This window comes from Sceloporus undulatus, chromosome 7 (genome assembly GCF_019175285.1).
Source record: "Sceloporus undulatus isolate JIND9_A2432 ecotype Alabama chromosome 7, SceUnd_v1.1, whole genome shotgun sequence".
NCBI lineage: Eukaryota > Metazoa > Chordata > Lepidosauria > Squamata > Phrynosomatidae > Sceloporus > Sceloporus undulatus.
Window position 1 is genome coordinate 14,609,235 of NC_056528.1, and position 22,567 is coordinate 14,631,801.

At 43.9% G+C, this 22,567-nt stretch overlaps 1 protein-coding gene across 1 annotated transcript; it reads right to left on the minus strand.

Moving 5' to 3' along the window:
• Positions 1 to 641: 641 nt before the first annotated feature.
• Positions 642 to 6,440, minus strand: TLR4 (toll like receptor 4). Its single transcript, XM_042479332.1, has 3 exons — positions 6,205 to 6,440; positions 4,743 to 4,909; positions 642 to 4,491 (listed from the first exon to the last, which is right to left on the minus strand). The coding sequence occupies exons 1-3, from the start codon at positions 6,307 to 6,309 to the stop codon at positions 2,232 to 2,234; spliced, it is 2,532 nt and encodes an 843-aa protein (XP_042335266.1). The 5' UTR covers positions 6,310 to 6,440; the 3' UTR covers positions 642 to 2,231.
• Positions 6,441 to 22,567: the final 16,127 nt, after the last annotated feature.

Sequence of the window (22,567 nt, forward strand, 5' to 3'; positions counted from 1 at the left end):
AGATAGATAGATAGATAGATAGATAGATAGATAGATAGATAGATAGATAGATGTGCCATGGATGGTTGAACCCATGGCTAAAGAATTTGTAGGCACGGACTGTATATGAGCACCTTTTCAACATTTTAAAGTTGGAGACATTTTGGAGGTACTAAATCAGTACCGCAAACCTAGGAACATGGTATTATCTTGACAGTCATCCCCATATAGAATCACAGAATCCCATAGTTGAAAGGGGCATGGAAGATATTGGGGGGGGGGGACATCTCCCCTGTTTCTTTCCCTTATTGTATCACTTTGAGTTCCTACACCATTCCCTTCATTCCGCCTTGTAATATGGAGACAACCCAGGAAACCTTGACAGGGAGACTTACTCGCTGTGTGTAACTCAACCCTTCATTGTGTATTCTGTTACCTGATCAGATCCCAAGTGATTCATCGCAGCCTGGTTCTGTATTCAGCCAACACTTACCCTATAAACAACACGTCCATCGTAAACTCTGATTATCATGCTGCCAGATGCTTGCAGGCTTTCTGAAGCCCATTATTATAATGATATTATATATATATAACAAAAAGAAATAATCTGAGGGCATGTGATTTCATGCAGAAATATATTTACACTGGGAATTGTTTGTCAAAGACACATAGACAGACATAGAGAGAGATGCAGGTATGGAAGGAAAATTATGGCAGAGGATGTCCCTGTCATTTGTTCTTGTGTGCCTTCAAGTTGTTTCCGACTTACGGCGACCTTAAGGCAAACCTATCATGGTGTAAATACAAGCTATATAGGGCTTTACTTGTATGACTAGTGCTTTGCCTTCTGTGTCAAGTGGAAAACGTATATTGATTGTGCATTCCTGCATGGCAGGAGGGTTGCATTGGAAAACCTTTGAGGTCTCTTCCAACTCTATGATTCTATATGGGGAAAATCATAGCTAAGGAACCCTTTCCATTTTAAAAACCTCATCCGTATAAGATTTTCAGTGAACACTCCTATCATCGCACCCAACAGAATACAATCAATCCTACAATGGGATTTTCTTGGCAAGATTTGTTCAGGGGGGTTTGCCATTGCTGTCCCCTGAGACTGAGAGGGCATAACTTGCCCAAAGGTCACCCATTGGGTTTCATGGCCGAGTGGGGAATCGAACCCTGCTCTCCAGAGTCATAGTCCAACACTCAAACCAATTTTATATGCAGGCATTCAAATTCACAAACTGCACTTTATTTCTCCCCCCCCCCCCCGTCCTGCTTCCACTCTCTAATTTAAATTATAGTGTTTGAAATCAAGGCTAATATTGACATTGCGTTGTAACATTACGTCCACCTTCAGCCCTAAGCGTCTTGAGAAATGGCCTCGTTTCTACCAGCTTTGCCCCCTTCCCATGCTCAGATTTTCCCGCTTCTTTGATTTTAGCAGAAGCCTTCCTTTCTGGAAAAGGCATCTCCAGGATCACACAAGAGCCAAAAGCCTCCTCTGAAAAGATATCTCTCCAAAAACCATGTATTAGAAGGCCATGTATGCTGGTTCATTTGAATGGTGGCTCTAGGAATCATATAGAGTTGGCCCTCCACATTTGACATTTGCAGATTTGGTTATTCACAGATTTGATTCATATGTTCTTTGTAGGAAACCCTAGGTGTTCCAGGGCAACTCTATGGCCAACATCTGCCGGTTCTTTGGCCTTGTGCTGCAGCAGAGGTAAGAAGCCTGTGGCCCTCCCATTCTTGTTGGAGTCTATATCCCAACAGTCTTAGGTGGCATAGCCAGTGGTGAGGAAGATTGGGAGTTGTAGTCCAACAACATCAGGTGGGACACATGATACCCCATACTCTGTCCTAAAGTCAGGACTGAATCATGGAACAAAACAATCAAACATTAATAAAATGTTCACAACGGTCAATCTGCTATAGAGGACAGGGATAAATACAGTCTGTGTCTAGCAAATAAGGACGGGTCAGAATAGGAACAGAAATGCTTCCAGACACAAAGACAACAACACTTTGGCAATAAAGGTTAATAATAACAATAATAATAACACTTCTTTTCACTTGATAACTGGGCTCAGCATGGCAGGGTAAAAAAAGAGAAATAGGCTTGAATCCTATTCATAGTTCCATCTAGATTAGATCCATCATATAAGTTTTTGAGCCCTGGGTCAATGCTTCCATAAATACCATGGACTCAATAGGTTTACTCTAATCCAGATTCAAGTTGTAGAATCCTAATTGTTTAGCATTAGCTTCAGCTCTTCTTCCGTCCATGTCTTGCCATCAAGCAAGGCTGACTTCAGCTGCCTGAGAAACACGTGTCGGGTCAGTTCCCGGTCCCGCCACACCAAGTAAGTGTTCCTCCGCAAGTAGCGGAAGACTCCCAGCTTCCGTCGTACGACCGCCTTGTCCACACCTTCCAGAACGACCAAGACCAGGCTGGCTTTGCTGTCCAGGAGCTGCCAAGACTGGGCCACCTCAAGCTCGAAGTTACACCAGCGACTCTCGAGGAAATGGGTGGAAACTACCGCAATGACTTTGCGGCTGCTCTGGAAGCCTTCCTTGATAATGTTGGTGATGATGGACACTCCAGGAACAAAATCCCGATAGTAGAGACAGAGGCGGAAGCGAGGCACTCCAACCTCTAGGGTTTCCTCCAGTTCCTTTGTCACCCATTCCTGGTCCTCACTGGAGTAGATGACAAACGCATCGTAAGTGTGCTCCTTCTCCGTTGAATGGTGGTCTCTACTGAGCAACACCACCATATAATACAGATGGAAATAGTACTTATAAACCAGGATTGCAAAAAGGACCAGAACCAGAAGGGTGGTGACTGAAGCAGCCACTGTGGTTTTACTGACATGACAAGAGGACAGGTCGAAACTTACCAGGCGGACATCTTTTAAGTCCAAGGGACTATGGCAAACCATGAAATCAGCATGCTTAAGGATATCCTGGTGGTTCGTTGCCCACCTAAAGAAAATCAAATGGTCACAAGAGCAATCAAAAAGGTTCCAAGAGAGGTCCAGATACTTCAGGCTAGTAGGCAAGTCCTCAAGAGCCTGCGCTGTCAAAGCAGCCAACTGGTTGCTGTGGAGATCCAGTATGGTGAGGGCATGGAGGTGCACATAGACTTTGGGATCAAGGCTTAACAATTTGTTATGGCTGATGTTGAGCTCACGGAGATCATGGAGCTGAGCTAAGGCACTGGGCACAATATGCTTCAGTTGGCAACTGGAAATGTCCAGGATTTGTAGCTTGGTGAGGTTCTTGAAGTTGCCTGCCAGTTGATTGCCCTCAAAAGAGCTGCCAGCCATTTTGAGAACTCTCAGGTTGTCCAAGCCACAAAAAGAGCACTCTGTTACAATGTGAGTACTGGAGTGAGAAATGTCAAGATAGATGAGGTTTCCAAGGCACAAGAAAGAAGGCAGAGCACCTGTAAAACCGAGCCGGGTTTGTTGCAAATCCAAATATTCTAGCTTGGAGACTCCAGAGCACTCTGGAGGTAATGCAACTTTAGAGTTGAAACTAAGGTTCAGGTGCTTCAGATTTGGAACCTCTTCCATGAAGGATGACCAGTAAATGTTGACTATGAGGGTATTCTCGCTGAGATCCAGGGTCTCAAGATTTTGGAGGCCCTGAAAGTCCTCTACATATCTCATGAGGTACCTGGGGTTCTTGGTGATGCGGAGCACTCTTAGCTCCTTTAAGGAAGACAGGCTGTCAGCAGGCACCCCTCTCAGCTTGCAATTCTTGAATTCAAGTTGGCGTATACTGGAGTTCTTTGGGAACGGAGTGACTTCTTTGATGTCGGTGCTCACCAGCCTCACCGAAGGGATGTTGTGCAAGCAATCTGAGAGGCTGTCGGTAGTGTAGAGGACAGATATTTGAATGAGAGTTATCTCCTGCAACCTCACATGGCAGAGTCCATCCAAAAGAGGTTTGTTGAAAGTCTCCAGCCTTGCAATGTTTCTATAGTCTCCTAAAACAAGGTGGTTGACATGTAAGCCAGTCAGGTTCTGGAGGCTGGCTTGCATAAGGGCACTGCTCTCAAAACAGCCCCTTAGGGATAGTTCTTGAAAGTAAACCCCAGAAAAGCTATTCAGTTCAATATATTTGATGTAATTCTTAGACAACACAAGTGTCACGTTCTGGCTGGGGAGAGCATCAAGGTCTCCTACAAAGATAGAGGAGATTTTGTTTGCTTGGAGGTTCAACAGCTGGAGGACGATTAGTTGGGAGAAATATTCCGGGAGCCTCAAGGAATCAATGTGGTTGTTGCTCAGATTCAGCTCTTGGAGAGTAGTCAGGTGTCCGATGGGCAGGCGGTCCAGCCGGGATATGTGGCTTTCTACAACTATCAGCCTTTGCAAAGATGTCAGATCCTGAAACGCCCATGGATCCAAGATGTGGAGAGGATTGGCAGTCAGGATCAAGACAGAAAGGTTGCAGAGACCCATAAAGGCATTGTCTTCAATTTTCCAGATGTGGCACCTAACAGAGAAGAAGACAAAAGACTCTGAAAGAAGACTGGGGCTTTTGCATAGTGACAGAAAGAATACCTTCAACGTTTGTTGTCCTCCTCCAGAATGGGTATCTGGAGACACATTTCACCATTACAGCAGAGTTTTATTATTGTTGTCATTTTAAGTATCCATTTCCCCCAGTAATGTCCCATGAAGACCCAGGATGTTTCCACTTGGACCAGCTGGTGGCACCAGCATTGAAATATCATGCCAACTTACCTAGTGAGGTCCAGAAACCTCAGTGCAGGAACCTGTGAGAAATAATTCGAAGTCAAAATCTTCAATGGGTTGAAGCTGAGATCCAGGCTTTCAGTGCTGTTGGGAATGTCTGATGGGATTCCACTAAGGTTCAACTCCATGCATCTGTAAACAGTCCCTGGGATCACCTGAAAGGAGAATGAGACGTCTTTATGCTGTGACTTGTGGCTGCCCAGATGTTTTCAGATCACAATTCCCATCAGCCCTGGTCAAACAACCAATGGTGAGTGATGATGGGAGTTGTAGTCTAACATTTTGCTGGAACAGAGTGATGGGTGTTGTAGTCCAACACCTGGGTGCTAAAAGGCAGTGGCACTGTGAGAAAAGCAAGTAGCAGTTGAGAAAAATGCCTCAACGGTCATCCAGTTGACAGTCAGTAGGATGGTGAATCCTCTCTAGGTTTTAGTCCAATCTATCAAGGAACTATGCAAGGCAGTGAATCTAATTCCTCCTTCCCAAAAATAGATGCTGCACCTTAAAGTTTGGACTAAAATCCAGAGTGGGTTTACCGCCCAATTGATACTGGATGCTCCATCTACCACAACTGGCAACTGACTGCAAACATTAGCTGCTCCATCTATTAGTGCAGTGTAAACTTCATTATAGTCAACGTATTATAAGCACTATGCTTACTTTCCCCCTCTCTTCCCTCAAGCCTTCTTTTTTGTATGCCCCATCTTAAATTTTAGATTGTAACCCTGAGTGACATACTTCCAAATTATCTATTTATAAACTGTTCTGGTAGCTCTTTATAGGAAAGGGTGCTCTGTTTATGCCACAAATATATACATCATAAAGATAACATTGGATCTGTGTCCCATTAGTTGCTGTTGTGAGCCTTCAAGTCATTTCCAGCTGAACCCATCACTGGTTTTCTTGGCAAGATTCATTCAGAGAAGGGTTTTCCCACCTCAGTCCTCAAAAAGGGAGAAGCAGGATACAAAAAAATAAATGTATTATTATTATTATTATTATTATTATTATTATTATTATTATTGCTTTTGCCTCCCTCTGAGGCTGAGAGAGTATGACTCAACCAAAGTCACCCAGTGGGTTTCCATGGCTGAGACAAGATTTGAACCCTGGTCTCCAGGGTTGTAATCCAATGTTCAAACCACTACACCATGCTGGCTCTCCAAAAAGTACTTAGGCTGACCTACAATTGATTGATTGATTGACTGATTGATTTGATATTTATTATTATTGCTATTACTTGGGCTGTATCTTTGTCTTGATCACTGCCGTTTCATGTTGCATAAGTTATCTGCAGTGGTTATTTTTATTCTCTCAATATCCAGCTGCGAAAGGGGCAAGGAGATCCCCCAGCGCTCAGAGTCATGTCAAGGGACAAAGTTATCAGATGGAAACAAAGAGACTCTCTGGAGAGGAAGGAGAAAGCAATGACGATTTCTCAGTGGCCTACCTCCAAACAGGGGTTGAGGCTCCTGGTTCTCCACTGGGACCAGGACAGCACCACCAAAGAGAATGACATGAACCTCTGTGGGCAGAGGGCACCACTTCTGGGCATCTTCAGGGTCTCCTCTGGAGGACAAAAGAAAACAACAAGGAGGAAAGTTTGAAAGGAGAGAGAGAGAAATGCAGTAGAAGAAGACGGTTGGTTTGTCGTGCAAGGCCTGGTAAGATCCTTGGAGGCTGGGATAGAAAGACACGCAACGGAGAGAGGAAGTGAAATCGAAAACAAAGCAACGGAGGTTTTCTGTTGCACAAGATACTATGTCGCTTGCTGGAAAAGGGAGCTCTTAGTTGACTATAGAGCCAGAGTTGTGGTTAACTACAGGGCAAGAGGAACTTCTGCCTTGCCATGTGATTTCCTCTTTTTGGTCAGATCGTCACCTTTCCCTCTGTTTTCTTTCTTTCTTTCTTTCTTTCTTTCTTTCTTTCTTTCTTTCTTCCCTCCCTCCCTCCCTCCCTCCCTCCCTCCTTCCTTCCTTCCTTCCTTCCTTCCTTCCTTCCTTCCTTCCTTCTTCACTCCATCCGAGTGGAGGAGAGGCAGAAGAAAGAGAGGCTGGTTTGAATCCTATTCTGATAAGAATAGGATGATTTGTATTTATTTATTTATTTTGCATGCAAAATTGTGAGATTAAGAAATGCTTCACACACAAAATGTGTACAATTGGGGAACATTGCCCAGAAGCAACACATGGAAACGCATCTTGGCCATTCAGATGCTTTGACTACAGCTCCCATGATTCTGTACCATTGGCTAACCTGGATAGGAGGGATGGCAGCAGTGAACCAAGAGATATGGAGATGCAAAAGTCATAAAGGAATCTCCTGTGTAGATTAACAGAGACCTTTCCTTCCTGTGCAAGGATTCATCCAAGAGGGGTGGACTCTACACAGTCTCTACACAGTGACAAAGGTTGGCCACAAAACAGCGTCACCTTCACAGAACTGAGCCGGAGGTAAGTAAAGGAGGAAGTCTCCAGAAAGTGAGGCGAGGGCCGTGCCCTTCTCAGAGAAGCCAATGAAAGTTTACACACACATTGAAAAGACAGCTCAAGTTTTCTTAACCTCATTCACCATATCCAGATTCCCCAGGGAGACGAGTGGTGATCCGACTCATGCAACTTCGCCACGCAAGATGCTTGAGATGCTTCCAAAGGGGGAACAATAGTCTGTTTTTCTTGCAACGGCTTGTGGGCAGCATGTTTTGGAGACATGGTGAGCCACATATTGGAGCACTTGGCCTTGGCCTCTTTATGGCCACCCCGATCCATTATTTGGGATTAATAAGGGCTAGTTGTCATGGTCCCATGGGGAGGATGAACCACAAAAGAAATGGTGTTTAGTTGCCCTTTGGGGATAATAACAGCCTACGAAACAGCGTTCTGGAGGGGGTTGACGAGACAAAAGAGCTCTAAGTGCTTCCCATGTTTGTTTTTGTGCGTTGAGTTCAAGGCTGAACATGGAGTGACTAATGAGAATATCTGTATATATATCCGCAGTGTCCTCATTGTACTTCTGGTTGAATAGTATGAGAAAACTCCAGGGCTAAACCCATCTTCTGCAATGGGGAAAGGAAACCTGTAGCTATAGTATTTTGTGGGTTTTTCGGGCTATGTGGCCATGTTCTAGAAAAGTTTATTCCTGACGTTTCGCCAGCATCTGTGGCTGGCATCTTCAGAGAAGATGTCTTGCAAGAAGCCACCACAATACCTCTGATACTAACTGAAAGAAAGAAGTTGGCAGCATGAGCTTTCATAGACTTAGGTCTGCTTCCTCAGATGCACTTGAAGAAGTAGACCTAAGTCCACGAAACCTCATGCTGCCAACTTCTTTCTCTCAGCGAGTCTCAAAGATGCTACAAGGTCTCTCTGCATGCTGTATCCACAGACTAGCGCGGCTATATCTTGAATTCAATATCTCTGATCGTTCATCATTGTCATCATGATTGCATTTTACTGGTTGCCTCTGTGGAATTTAATTATAAGTGTAAACTAGGTATGAAATGCCAGAATCCATTGGGTCTCACTGAAGCCTCATTTCCGCATAGTCTGGAGGATTTTTTTATTATTAAAAGGAACTAAGCGAATTACACAGAGTTAAATTTTCTACAAACACCTGCAATGATACGGATTTGTCTGTTTGTTCAAGGAAGCCCACTGTTGCTAACCCTGGCAGCTCCATAATCGGTTACAAGCAGCATGACCAACTAGTTTTGTTCCAGATCAGGGGAGCCCCCTGGTGGCTATTTGGAAGTAGCATTGCCTTGACTCACACAAGCCTTGGTGCGCCTTGTAGCCAACTTACTAGGGGTTGCTGGAGTTCTCTGCAGGACCGGAGGCGACGCCAAATAAATTTCACCTTGAGTCCTGCAAATTTCACCTTTTTTGTGTGTACATGCAAAAAAGTGTCCCCCCAAAAATATCTGCAGGGTCCTCAGGTAGAAGATGGAATGGGTTTATATTCTGCCACTAGAAAGGTACAAGAAAGGACATTCTCACTGAACATAGAATCTTATGGAACGTCAGTAGATGGTGAATCTGCTCCTGTTTTCACTATAAAGCTGCCCCAAATCACTTCTACAGTCTGGACACCTCCTTTAGGGTGCATCTGCACTGCAAAAAGATAACACAGTTTGAGCCACTTTAAGTGCTGCCGCTCAATGCTACGTAATCCTGGGATTTGTAGTTTTATTTTAGCCAGCCTTGCCAAAGTGTGTTAGTGTCTCACCAAGCTACAAATTCCAGGGTTATTACAAATGGAGCCAAGGCAGTTAAAATAGTGTCCAACTGCATTATTTCTACAGCATAGATGCACCCCTAGACTAAACCCCAGAGCAAATTCCGTTCTCCAAAATGGAGCCAGCAGTCTGAAAACTTTTAAGTTCAGACTACCAGGGCTACTAAACAATGAATACCCTCCAAGATTTCATGGAGGAAAACCAAGACACATGTGTCCACGGACCATCAGAGCATGGACAAGATGTCAAAAGGTATTGGCAAGGAAGAACAGACAAGTTAAGAGGGACTACAGCTGTTTGCTTTTGCCTGAGCCTCCTGGGAAGAGAAGGATCCACCCCGTCTACTCCTCTCTCCCTTGCTGAGTTAATTGAATGCAAACTGCTTTTACCTTTTCAACTCAGTTTGCAGCAATGGGAGTAAGCTCCAGATGAAAGAGGAAAGCTGGAGGAGGAGATAGAAATTGGGACATTTTAAAAACAGCTTAAATAGTGGGAGTATAGAGGAATAATCAGGATGAAGGGTAGGAACGTCCCCAAAAAAATCTACAAGGAGACTTTGAAAAACACTTTGGATGAGTTTATTCTATTTTCCTTCTTCAGTTGTTTGACTAAGCCACCTTCATTTCAAAGATCTGAACAAGGGCAGAAAGCATCCACAGCATTGCTCTTTGCAACACAATGAAACCCTCTGAGCCAGTCTGGCGAGCTGCAAAATATATAGCGTTCAGGTAGCAGGCCTTGACTGACAGTCTTAATTATATGGGGACATTGGCGAGACTCAATCCAGCAAGGCTGGGAAACATTAAGATGATCCTTCGCTCTCCAGCTTGGAAAGGAGGATCTCATCTTACCCATCTGAAGGTGATCATCTAATTATTCCCAGAGAGAGAGAAAGAGAAAGAGAAAGAGAAAGGCTTCCACTAGTTTTGGCAGGCAGAAGAAGAGTCATCCAACGGAGGCTGGAACATGCTTTCAGAAAGGCCTGAACATCTCAGACAACAGACTTGGTATCATTAATGAGCATCTTTGATGCCCCAAAGCTCACCTGAAGGCTCTTGGCTCAAGGAAAGCTCTGAGTCACAGGTCTCCCAGATTACACAGGTGGATGAACAGATCTGGGGGAACGGCGGTAGGCCTCCATACACTCCGAATCTCTCCCTAATTTAACAAGAAAAGTCCTTGCTGTCTGATCCTTCAACCCACAAGGGATGGCCTGTAGGCAGAAGTTGGGGAAGTTGTTTCGTGAGTGTGAGAGAGACGTTGTATCAGCAAGGTGCATGCCACTGAAGTTGTCTTGGGAGGTTCAGCTGGTATGGAAACAGTGCTTGGAAAGGTTATTCTGGGGAGAAAGGGAACCACAAGCCAGGATGGCATAGTGGTTTGAACATTGGGCCACAACTTTGGAGGTTTCCCTTAGGATCCTCATAAGTCAGAAATGACTTGAAGATACACAACAACAAACCACTGTTTCCAAAATCTTCCCCCATTCTTCCTCCAAAAAATAAGTTTTCCAAGCTCTGTGCCATGCCAGCTGAAGCCCCCAAACCATCTTCAAGGACAATCCCATATCAGGCAACTTGCTGGCACAACATCCATGTCCATGTTTGGTCTCCATGCGCCTGATCTTCTCTAGATCTTCCTTGCTGATCCTTTTCTCTTTGTGTTCTCTGATTACTCTGAATCTGAATGCAAGTGTTGTTATTGTTGTGTGCCTTCAAGTCATTTCTGACTTATGGAAACCCCTATCACAGGGTTTTCTAGGGCTGAAAGTGTGTGACTTACCCAAGCTTTATATCCATGGCTGTGCAAGGAATCGAACCCTGGTCTCCAGAGCTGTAGTCCAGTACACAAACCACAAAGCCATGCTGGCACTCAAGTGGACGTACACTTACATAAACCATGAACAAGATGACAGTCATTGCATGTTGTACCTGGGAGGCTGACACCCAGTTGCATAGATACCACTGGTCGAATTGCAATTTTCCTCTTGTATTATTGAACCTTCACAGAGACAGTGTGCTGTGGTGGTTTGAGCATTGGACTACGACTCTGGAAACCAGGATTCGATTCCCTGCTCGGCCACAGAAATCCACTGGGCAACCTTGGACAAGTCACATACACTACTGTACTCTCAGCTTCAGAAAATCCTATGACGGATTCACCTTAGTGTTGCCATAAGTCAGAAATGATGTGAAGACACGCAACAACAAATAATCAATTACAGCTTATTCTTTTATTTGGGGGAATTCCTTCTACCAGAGCAGATGTCTCCGTTAGACATTTTGTCCACCATGCATTTTTCATTTTAGAAATGAAGCTCCTGGGAAGCAATTTGGAAGATTCAGCCATTGCATCCAGCTATCTCTCTGGTGTGTGTGTGTGAATATCCCTCCCTCTTCCTCTTCCTCTTCCTCTTCCTCTTCCCCTTCCATCCTCTCTGATGTCTTCAAGCGCTTCATGCTGGCATCCAGTCTTTCTTTTCAAGAGAAGCTTCCTTTCTTTCCCTCTCTTTTTAATCCCCCCTTTCTTTGCATGGTGGGAATATTCAGCCGCTCTCTTTTTTATAAACATAATTAAAGTATTTGTCTCCACAGCAGGAAATATAAACTGTACGGCAGCCAATTTCTAGATATTTTTATAAAAGGGAAAAAGAAAAATCGTTTAGGAAAACAATTACTGCTATGAGGCATGTGCTCCGAATCCACTCTCCTCCGTCCTGACGTCCCGCTTCATCTTCCACAACCGGCTTTGCCGGGGCGAAAAATGTGGGTCACCTTTTAGGGACGTTTTTGGTTTCTTATGGGGGTGGCAATACAAACCTTTTATGGGTATATATTCGTAATGCCACAAGTCTGAGCTCAGCATCCATTTGGATTAAAAATCTGCAATTCCTTCTGTAGGTCGATCTTTGAGAATGTCTGGGCAACAGTTTGCTTTTGCATGAGTCTCCTGGGAAAGATGGATGCCATCTCTTGCTCTTTTTGAGCATGTTTAGAGAGGGTTGGTGGGGCCATTTGTGCCAAAAATGTTTAAAATTTGGAGAGGGCCTTGCAGATTAGCAAGGAGCTTTTAGGCACCACAGGCATGAAATATGAAGGCCACATGGTCCATGGGTCACGTTCTCTCCATCCCTAAAATCTTAAGGCCTACTCCATCTGAAGTGTACAACACACTCTTCGGCAGCCAAACCTGTTCCCCAAAGCCAAATATAACAATTTAAAAAATATCCATCCAAACTTTAAAATCCATTTTTAAAAAATAAATAGTAGCAGTCCTAAGAAGAAAACAGCCCTCCATTAAATGCTTTGGGTGGAATATGTGCAAATGTTGCCCCTGGAAGATAAGAGAGAAAGGATGGAAAGAGAGGCTGCCTCTGTTCGAAATCCATCTCCTATACAAGATGTCAGGATTCGTCAGTGAAATGTAATTTCCAGTTGTAATTTTCTTTAAACTTGGCCGTTCCCTTTTCAAACCCATAGAAGACTAAAGGGACCCTTTCAGTTATTCCTGGCAAAGAGTTCTGCATTACTCAGGCAGTTTGCATCCTCCTCCAACTAACGGAGTTGTTCATATGGATATAGCCCAGATATGGATCCAGATATGGATATAGATAAGCAGGGAGGGCAGGCTTATTTTATTCCATTTTGCATCTTCATTGGAGAGCCAAAGGATGGGTTTTTTAAATAGCCCTGCATTGCCCCCCTGTGATAGAAATATGAACTACAGAGATGAACATTTCTCCATTCAAGGGTTCAGGAGCCAAAAAGCTAGGATAACAATACCAGCTGCAGAAACAGCTCTCCATTGCAAAGTTGGCCACCATCTTATGCCATTTTGGCCAATAAATGAATAAAAAAACATCAGGACTTGCCATGAAAACCCCATGATGGGTTCACCTTAGGGTCTTCCTAAGTCAGAAACAACTTGAAGGCACACAACAACAACAACAACAGTGTGTCTGTTTTCAGCACCGAATGAACTCCTATGAGTTGCATCCCATTCCAGCACACAACAAAGTGTTAACCATATGCCCACCCGGTGCATGATTTCAGCCTCATATTCTTTGAATCCTCTTGGTTTTTGTAAAAATGCACAACTTTTTAGGTCTTTTTCTCCTTGAAGCTTTTATTCTTTTCTTAGCCCTTCGGCCAATTCAGGCATTCTTTTGCTTTGCCTTTAAAGCTGCAGTTTGTGTTTACTCCAAGAACAACTCGGATTGTGCTTAACAGAGAATACCTACATCTCCAAGGCATTAAGCTGCATTTGCCATCTGGAAAAAGCGTTTCAAATGGGATGAGAAAGGAAACTATTATACTCTGGTGCACACCTAAACATACAAGGAAAAAAAGAAAGAGAAAACAAGTCTCCCGAATGAATGCAAGGCAAGGTCAATCACCCCCAAATGGAGCCAGTTTCAGACCTATACAGTATTTGCTTTTATTTTATTTTATTTTTTCCCTCTGAAAATGTTGGTCCAAGCTCCGAAGCTTCCAGTTCGTTCAAATTCTACATGTTCCACCAAAATAAGTGTGGACAAAAATGCCACTTTTCCATCAAGTTTAGCCTCTGGAAACTCACATTTGCGATCAACCCAAATTCCCTAACTCTTTTTATTCTTCCTAGTATGATTTCTGGGCATTGATTTTTAAAGACTACGTATCCGAAATATATCAGAAATGAGTCCCGTTTTGCAAGGTTGTGCAGCACAACGACGAATGAGGTTTGGTCTGAGAAGAGGGTTGCAGAAAGAAGTGTCCCTGTTTAGAAAAAGCATACATCAGGGCTCAGTAAAGGCTCTTGTTTCTGACTACAGATCCCAGCATCCCCAAGTCTAGGGGGATTCTGGGATCTGTAGTCCAAAGCAAGGTACTTCCCTCTCACCTTTGCAATGGAGAGGTCTGTTTCTCTCTCTCTTTGGCACCAGAATGTCTCTCCAGATTGCATTGTTTTCTGTTTTGTTCTGTTTTCCCTTGTTTTATTTGATTTTTTAAATTTATGTTTGGTTGAAAGAGCCTTCGCTGAGTTACTGAGAGACAGCTTGGAGTTGTCAGCCATCCTCCTGTCTCCCAGCCAACGTTTTAAAGTCTCGGAAAGACAGGGAAGGAGGATCCGTCACTTCTTTTTCCCCGCCAGGGCAGATCAGTCTGGAGTCTGTCATCAGCCTCAAGGCCTGCTCTAAAATATTTAATTTCCCAATGATGAATTGGCAGCCGGTCGGGAAAAGACAACAAGGAAACAAGGAAGGGGGGTATAGACATTAGCAATCTGTTGCATGCCCCTTGTGCCAGGATTCCTGCATCCGTTCGGGACTCTTTCTTGGCTCGGCTGGAAATATAAGACTCATGGGTCTCCAAAACTGGTATAAATTTGGAGGCCCATTTCTCGAGAAGGAAAAGAACCAAGAGTATTAACAGCATGGAGTAGCGGCTTGAGCATTGGACTATGACTTCAGAGACCAGGGTTCGATTCCCAGCTCTGCCATGAAACCCACATAGGATGACCCTGGGCTAGTCGCACTCTCTCAGCCTCAGAGGACGGCCATACCAAAGCCTCTCTGAAGTAACTTTGCCAAGAAAACCACACGATAGCTTGGCCTTAGGGTAGTTACGGTTGTTCTTATGAGGGTTATTATGGTTGCTCTTCTGAGCTGGAATTGGCTCAGGCTTCCCTATGACTTTTCTTTGGTGATGCAAAAGGACATGCATTAGTGCTATAAGGAAAGATGCCATTGAATTGAAGAAATAAATAAAATAAATAAAAAGTCTAGACAGCCACGCTTTACTCGATACTCACTCCTAGGAAGAGTTTAAGAAAGCATGCTGGCTGGGGCATACTGGGATTTGTAGTCCAAAAGGCCACTGATTTCCCCTTAGCTCTATACCTAAACAAGAATTCCTTAGGCTGGCATAGCTCTGCATTTATTATAAATGCAGGAATGATGTTTCCTGTGATCCAGGATCTTAAGTCTCATACAAACAGAAAGATAGAAACCCCTGATTTGGAAGTTTTATCCTTCTTCCCAAACCATTCCCATGGAATACAGTCCATCTTCTTCTCACCATCCAGGAGAGGAGATTGGATTTGCATGATGTCCAAAGAACCCCATATTTGCATTCCCACAAATGCAAGCATGGCAAGATCGACTAGACAACAAGTCTCTTCAATCGGCGACAGTCACCGGAGAATCACCCTGATAAATGTTTGATACCATTTTGAAGTAGGATAATACATTTTCTTCTTCTTCTTCTTCTTCTTCTTCTTCTTCTTAGATCATCCCAGAGAAAGGAGAAGATGGAGCCGTTGAAGGGGAGAGCATGTTGGGTTTCTTTTTGCCTTTCTTTTCTTTGCATGAATTTAAACAGCCTCCTGTGAGAGATCAATGTTCCATAGAGATGTTGCCTCGGCGCTGTGGGCAACTGAGCATTTCTCAAATCTGTCCTGCTTAGCCATGCAAGAACATGATGTATATGAACGAAAGAGGAGGAGAGATGGAGATAAAGGAGAAAATCTGAATGCTCCTTCCAGCTAGAGTACACCCATTGAAACAAATTGTGGAACATAATCGTGCCATGCTCCATAAATCCCATTCATTCAATGGGATCGGGAGCAGCGATTAGAATTAGATCGGTAGGTCCATCAAGATGTCATGTCAAACCATGGTTTGAGGTTGACATGGTTTATATCCAAGTCATGGATGGAACATCCATATTAGATTGTTTCCCATCTCTGTAGTAGTCCACTTTCTAGGTTTGTTGGCCTCCGGAGACAGAAGAAGGTTTGTAACGATAGTTTTCCAATTCAGACATTGCTTTCAGACATAGTCTTCTTCAAATTTCTTGACTAGAGTCTCTATTTTAGGACCAGGCCAAGGTATAGAAAGCCTTTGACTATTTCAATGTCTTCATTGTCTACTTTAAAGTTCTATAAATCCTCGGTGGTGATTATTTTTGTTGTCTTTGTAATTATATGTGAAAGGATGTCGTGTTGAGGATGGAGCAAGGTTTTTGCATGCTTCTCCAGAGACTAAGACATGGAGCAATGGGTTCAAGCCACAGGAAAAGAAATTCCACCTAAACTTTAGGCATAATTTCCCGATCATATGAGTTGTTTGACAGTGGACGATATTGCCTGGAGGTTGGTGGAGTCTCCTTCTTTGGAGGTTTTCAAACAGAGGTTGGATGGCGATCTGTTGGGAGTGTTTTGATTGTGTATTCCTGCATGGCAGAAAGGGGTTGGGTCGGATGGTCCTTGGGGTCTCTTCCAACTCTAGCATTCTGTGCTTCTAAACCAAAACCCAACACACACACACACACACACACATATATGTTTAAAGAACCAGACCTTTCTCTGATACCAAAAGAATTCCACATGTTTGCTTCAGCAATACATATATTAAAATTGGATTGATACATTGAACATTAGCAAGCCTTATCTCAACGACCTAAACCCTTTTGGTAGTTGGAACCAGAGTAGATTCATTGAGTCAATGCCAATTGCCTACATATGGACTCCTCATTCGATAACTGATTCAATGGGATTGCTCTACTCTGAATTAAACCATAAGGTCCAGATCATTTATCAGCAAGTTGTCTACCCACCCTTACTATGGATCCTTAGGAAAATTCCACTTAAATTTAACATTTCCTCTTTGCTCGTGTGTTTCTCCCCTTCAAAACATTCCTATCTGCACACAAAGAAAGGAAAGAAGCTCAGCATTACTTGTGGAGCCATGGCAGTGCCCTTGTTCTCCATTCAGTGTAATTTAAAATCAACGTTCTGTTTTATAAGATTCAGAGCTAGTTTTTTAAGAAAACAAAATACCATTCCCATGTAAAAATAAAAGAGAGAGAGAGAGAAAGAAAGAAATTGCCTAACTTGAGGCAGCAAAGTTAGAGCTGATCATTAAATCCTCATCTATATTTTTACGCTCAGGTAATGATAATTTCTCAGTTCAACACCTACAGGGCAAGAGCAATTACAGACGCATAGAAAACACAATCTGTACACAAACAAATTTCACATCCAGGAAAATGGGACGCAATGTGCAAGAATATTCCAGGCAGATGGGACTCCTCCGGGAAAGAAGCGCTTGCCGGTATAGAAATCGTTGCAAAACTCCAACATCTATTAATGCTGAAGAGGCAATCCACTTTTCAATGACAGGTGGCTTGTCTCTTCAGCAATGCAAATGAATACTGGGGAGACTCTAAAGATAGTCCTTGTGTGCATGGCCAGAAAGGATGCATAGTGCTTTTCAGAGTGGCTTCCTTCTCATGTGGTCTCCATTGGTCCTTTGGCACCTCTGTTGATCCTCTGATCTCCAGAACAATATGTTCATCCATGCTATTGGTGCCTAGTTTGGACCTCAGGAGGACTCACACCCACAACGGCAGCACCAGACAATGAATGGAGATTGCAAACGAAAAGGCAGCTGTCGTCACTGGAAACTACCCGAAAACCTGCAGCAAACTGTGAGTTATTAAAATGTGGGTTGGGGGAAAGAAGTCCTGAATCAGGTGCAGCTGTTGTGAAGACCCAATTGGGGAGTTCGGTCCTCCGTCATGTAAGGAAGAAGAAAGCCATCGACCTTTCTATATCTGACTCTTCTGCTCTGAATACTTTAGGCTCTATGGCAGTGATTCCCAAACTTTGGTCCTCCAGATGTTTTGGACTTCAGTTCTCAGAAGCCCCATCCAGCTTGGCCAACAGTTAGGAATTCTTGGAGCTGAAGTCCAAAACATTTGGAAGACAAAATTTTGGGAACCACCATATAACTGGTGACATCTCCCACTCCAGGGAAGCAACAAATCCTCTCTAGGTTTGAGCTTAAAGGCACTATCCAAGGAGCAGATCCTCAAAATCATTCCAGCACCTTGGATGGGTCCTTTTAAACCCAAAATCTGGCATGGATTCACCGCCCCACTGACAATGGAGCTACCAACGTAACACCGGGGAAATGAAAAGCAGACATTTCCATTGAGGCACGAGGGTTAACTTCCCACCTTTGTGGCAAGAAGGATGGGTTTAATTTCAAGGCCTGGATCCTAGACAAGAAAGAGTAGCAGGAGGTGAGAAGAACATTAAACTGTTGGTGGTAAAAGCGAAGAAGGGGGAGAGAGGGAGAGAGAGAAACCGATTTTGACAAACAAAGGCCAACCCCTGCGACGGATTCATTCAAAGCCGCCATGCCAGAGTCTATAGAAAAATCCAATAAAGCCCTCTTGATCTTTTTCTCCGCATGGAGTTGTCACCAGATGCCTTAATTAGAGATTGTTATTAACAAGAATGTAGCACACAAATTAAGCCGAGAAGGCACTTCGTCTTTTGTGGCCGGCCAGCCAGCCAATTTCGCCAAAATAAGCACACAGCGGGGGTAGAGGTTCCTTTTTAGGTGCCTTTATTGCTGTTGTTGTTGTTGTGTTTTGTTTACAATCCTCCCATTCCTCCTTCCACAACAGACTAGGCAGAAAGAAGACTAATATTCCAGGCTTCCATTTTGCATTTAGAAGTCTCACCGCCAGTCTTTGCAGCTGTTTGGGCTGCATCTGCACTGCAGCATTAGTGCAGTTTGACATCGCTTTAACTGCCACAGCTCCATATATGAAATCCTGGGACTTGCAGTTTTGATATTTGTAGATGTTTAGATGTCTGAGAGCTCTGGTGCCACAACAAAATACCAATCCCAAGATTCCATGGGACAGAGCCAAGGAAGTCAAGGCGATGTCAAACTGCGTTATCTCCGCAGTGCAGATGCAGCGCTACAGAGGTGACGGCAAAGAAGGAAGAGGAAAGGAAGGTTTGGTTTTTTTGGGAGGGAGTGTCTATGCTATTTTAAGGGGCAAACTAGGAAAATATCTATGAAGGTTTGTGGAGAGTGGTCTTCCTCTCGTCGCTTCCGACTTACAGCAACCCTAAAGTGAACTTATCATAGGCAGGTTTCTTCAGAGGAGGTTCGCCAGTGGGTTTGCTGGGAATCGAGTCCTGGTCTGCAGAGTCACAGTCCAATGCTCAAACCACTACATCACCTTTATTTATTTAATAGCTTGATTGCTGCTGCTATTGCTACCAATCTGGAACTGCTGGGTTTTTTGTCACCAAGTCAAATGTCATGGCAAAGCAACTTGCTGCCCTCTTGACCAGCTGCCCTTTCTCGACAGCACCTTTTCCATCTGCCCAGCCTTCAAAAAGGTCGCCATGCCAAAGACCATCATGTAAGACACTGACCTTTTCTTCAGAGAGTAACTTTTGACAGCTCAAAGTTTACAGGTGCGCCATCCGAAGGCCACTGTGTTTGCGACTGGCTCCCTTACCGTCTCCGTCGTCTACATAAATTTAATTTATTTATTGCACGTATTTAATCGCCTCATAAAGTACGTTCTCCATCCTCCCTGCCCTACCAGCCGGCAGACGGATTCAGAGGGAAGGGATTATGAAGAGAACAAATAGCAAGAAATGATTCTTTTGCTGCTGTCAAGCATCTTGTCCTGCTGTAGCTGAGGACCCATTCAGGTATAAATCCAAGATGGGTAAATGCAGCAACTCCAATGCAACAGTTTTCTTCTTCTGGGACCAGTTGGTGCCAAGCTAGGGCTGGCATCCTGGATGTCTCAGTGTTTTGGAAGGGGCCTGTTACATGGCTTGCTATGTCACACACTCTCAGCCTCAAGGGAAAACAAGGGCACACCTCCTCTGAACACATCTTGCCAATGAAACCCCATGATAAGCTCATTTTAGGATTGCCAAAAGTCAGAAACAACTGGAAGGCACACTGCAACAACAACAAACTGGAGGATTAGGAGAACCAAATGACTGTGGGTTTAGAAAATTTGAGCCAATTTGAAGCAAAAAAAACACACACATCAAATGGAGCGGTCCCATGAACTTTGCTGATCCCTGATCTATGATATACCAGGAAAGGGAGGGTCAAACCCACATATGATCAAGAATGCATACCTTCCACACATCAGACCTAGATGGATCATTGCTCATACCGTATACAGTAGCTTCTTCTGATCCAACCTGAGATGTTTTGATGTGCTCACAACATCTTTGTAAGCCATCTCTGTAAAACCCTGACTCTTCTCTCAGGGTTTTTATTCATTTTAGTTCCTAACAGGATTCTCCATGGCCACCTGCAACATTTGACAGCCAGAACAGATCATCTCAGGTGAGATGGTCCCATCATCCGACGTCGTGTGAGGCAGTTGCAAATGTTCATAACAGCAAAGAGTGCTTATCTCATCTCCTCCAGCTACGTTGTCCCTCAGCTGCAGAGCTATCTGAGCTACCGAAGTGTTTCTGACTCTCCCTTCCGATGTCGAGACACTTGATAAACATGATGCTGTTGCACCTTACAGACTCCACGCCGGAGGCAGACACAGCTACATCGCCCCTTGTTCATTCTGGACTGGTGACTCACTGTTGAAGGAAGCAATTTTCTATAAACCAAAGAGAGAAAGCGAGGAAAAGAGGTAATTGTGATTTACCGCTAATGCCTCTAAACCTCTCTCTCTGACCTTCTAGTTTCCTATCCTCTTTTTTTTACAACCGTCTTGTAATAATATGTAAGTCTATACCCAGACCTTGGAAGAAGAGGTTGCTTGGGGAGCATCCATCTTGGAATAATGACTTTCATTAATCCAACATGATCACCATCGGAGTATGATTTTGAGAGAAGAATACAATCTCCAAAAAAAAAGAAAGAAAAGAATCATGTTTGGTTGAACTCAAATAGTTTGAGTCTAAGCCTTAGAACAGTAGCTCTAAACCTTTGGTCCTTCAGATGTTTTGGACTTCAGCTTCTATCATCATTGGCCAATTTGGCTGGGAATTCTGGGATTTGAAGTCCAAAACAAATGGAGATCCAAAGGCTAGGAACCACTGTATTAGAACATGGCAGAGTTACACAACCCTTGTGTTGAACGACAATACTGTGCAACCAAAATTCCAAATGCACAACCGAATGCATACATGGATGCACAATAGCACAGCATGGACAAGACCACTTCCACACCCTTGGATTGAGCAAGGATATTCTGCATCGGAGAAAAACCTACAAGCACATCTGTTGGGGCACTTGTTGTTATTGTTGTCTGCCTTCAAGTCATTTCTGGCTTACGGCGACCCTAAGGTGATCTTATCATGGGGCTTTCTTGGCAAGATTTCTTCAGAGAGGTTTTGCCATTGTCATCCTCTGAGGCTGAGAAAGTTTAACTTGTCCAATGCCACCCAGTGGATTTCCATGGCCGGGGTGGGATTCGAACCCTGGTTTCCAGAGTTGTAGCCCAATGCTCAAACTGCTATGCCCTGCAGACTTACACATGCCAAAGTCACCAACAGGATTCTAGCCATAATAACTTTCAAATTTCAGGGGATACACAATGCCATTTGCAAGACACTTTGCCATTTCAAATGACCGCCATCCCATTTTGGTCCCATTCTTCGAAACAACAAGGGAATAGCTGGAAAAGTCTTTGAAAAAAGGGCTACTTTGACTCCATACCTCTCAAAATAGCACATGTTGGGCTGCAGGTCCCATCATGCCTAGCCCATATGTCCATTGGCAAAGGCTTGGCTCATTTTTGCAGGGCATGGAGAATGTAAGGAGGAAAATCTTTGGTGCTACTTAGCAAAATATCCCTCCTGCCAGCTTGAAGACTGTTCATTTCTCTCTGCAAGATGGCGGGGGCATTGACCTGTCCCTGGCAAGCCGGTGAATGCATCTGTGAATGTTCCTTTTTTGCCATTCAAGGGCAGCAAGAAAGGAAGTTCTTGCAGCACCTGAGACTCAAAAATACTGCTAAGCAACATTAGCTGGCTGTGCATCCCAGGCGCAGGCGAACGCCAAAATAGCCTACTCAAATTTAAGATCCGTTCTGTAAAACTGTAATAGTTCTCTTCACTATTAAGTCCATTAAGTATGGCATACCACAGAAAGACAGTTGAATTCCCCTTCTAGGATGGTTTTCTCCGACATGTTTTTCCCGCATAAAATATGCATTTCTATATGCATCTTTTGATCTAAGGGCGGCATCATAAGATCTGGAGAAGTTCACCATCTGAGGAATAACCACATTCAGAGACATGTGGAGGTCCAGCGAGTGCAAATTTGGTCAGCTTTCTCCAGCATGTGGGACAGCCAAAATTCTCCAACATCCCTACCTCAGAATCATAGAGTTGGGAGGGACATCTAGTTTAGTTCCCTGCCATGGAGGAATACATAACTAAAGCACCTCTTGGGTATCCAACTTCTGTTTGAAGGCCTTCAAAGAAGAGGTGTCCACCACCATCTGAAAAAAAGTCCATTCAGCTATGGAATAGCTCTTCCCAGAAGGAAATGCTTCCTAAAATTTTGTCAAGATGTCTTTCCTTGTCATATGAATTCAATGGTTTTGGTCCTATCCTCTGGAGGAGTGCTCCATCGTAGAACAAATGATGGGACACGGGAGAAAGGAGAAGGGTCATATAGGCAGACTCATCAAGAAGGCTATCTTTCATGGGTCCCCCAAAAATACCCCAAGAGATATGGAAGGATGGAGAGGGACCCTTCCAGGGTCCGACATAATAACTTCAAGGCATC

What these genes read in the sequence shown, in the direction of transcription:
- TLR4 (XM_042479332.1), bottom strand. Translation starts at nt 6,309, where the DNA reads ATGCCCAGAAGTGGTGCCCTCTGCCCACAGAGGTTCATGTCATTCTCT. An exon ending in GCCTCAACCCCTGTTTGGAG is followed by an intron (nt 4,910 to 6,204) that starts GTAGGCCACTGA and finishes TTCTCCTTTCAG; the next exon opens with GTGATCCCAGGGACTGTTTA. An exon ending in AGGTTTCTGGACCTCACTAG is followed by an intron (nt 4,492 to 4,742) that starts GTAAGTTGGCAT and finishes CTTCTCTGTTAG; the next exon opens with GTGCCACATCTGGAAAATTG.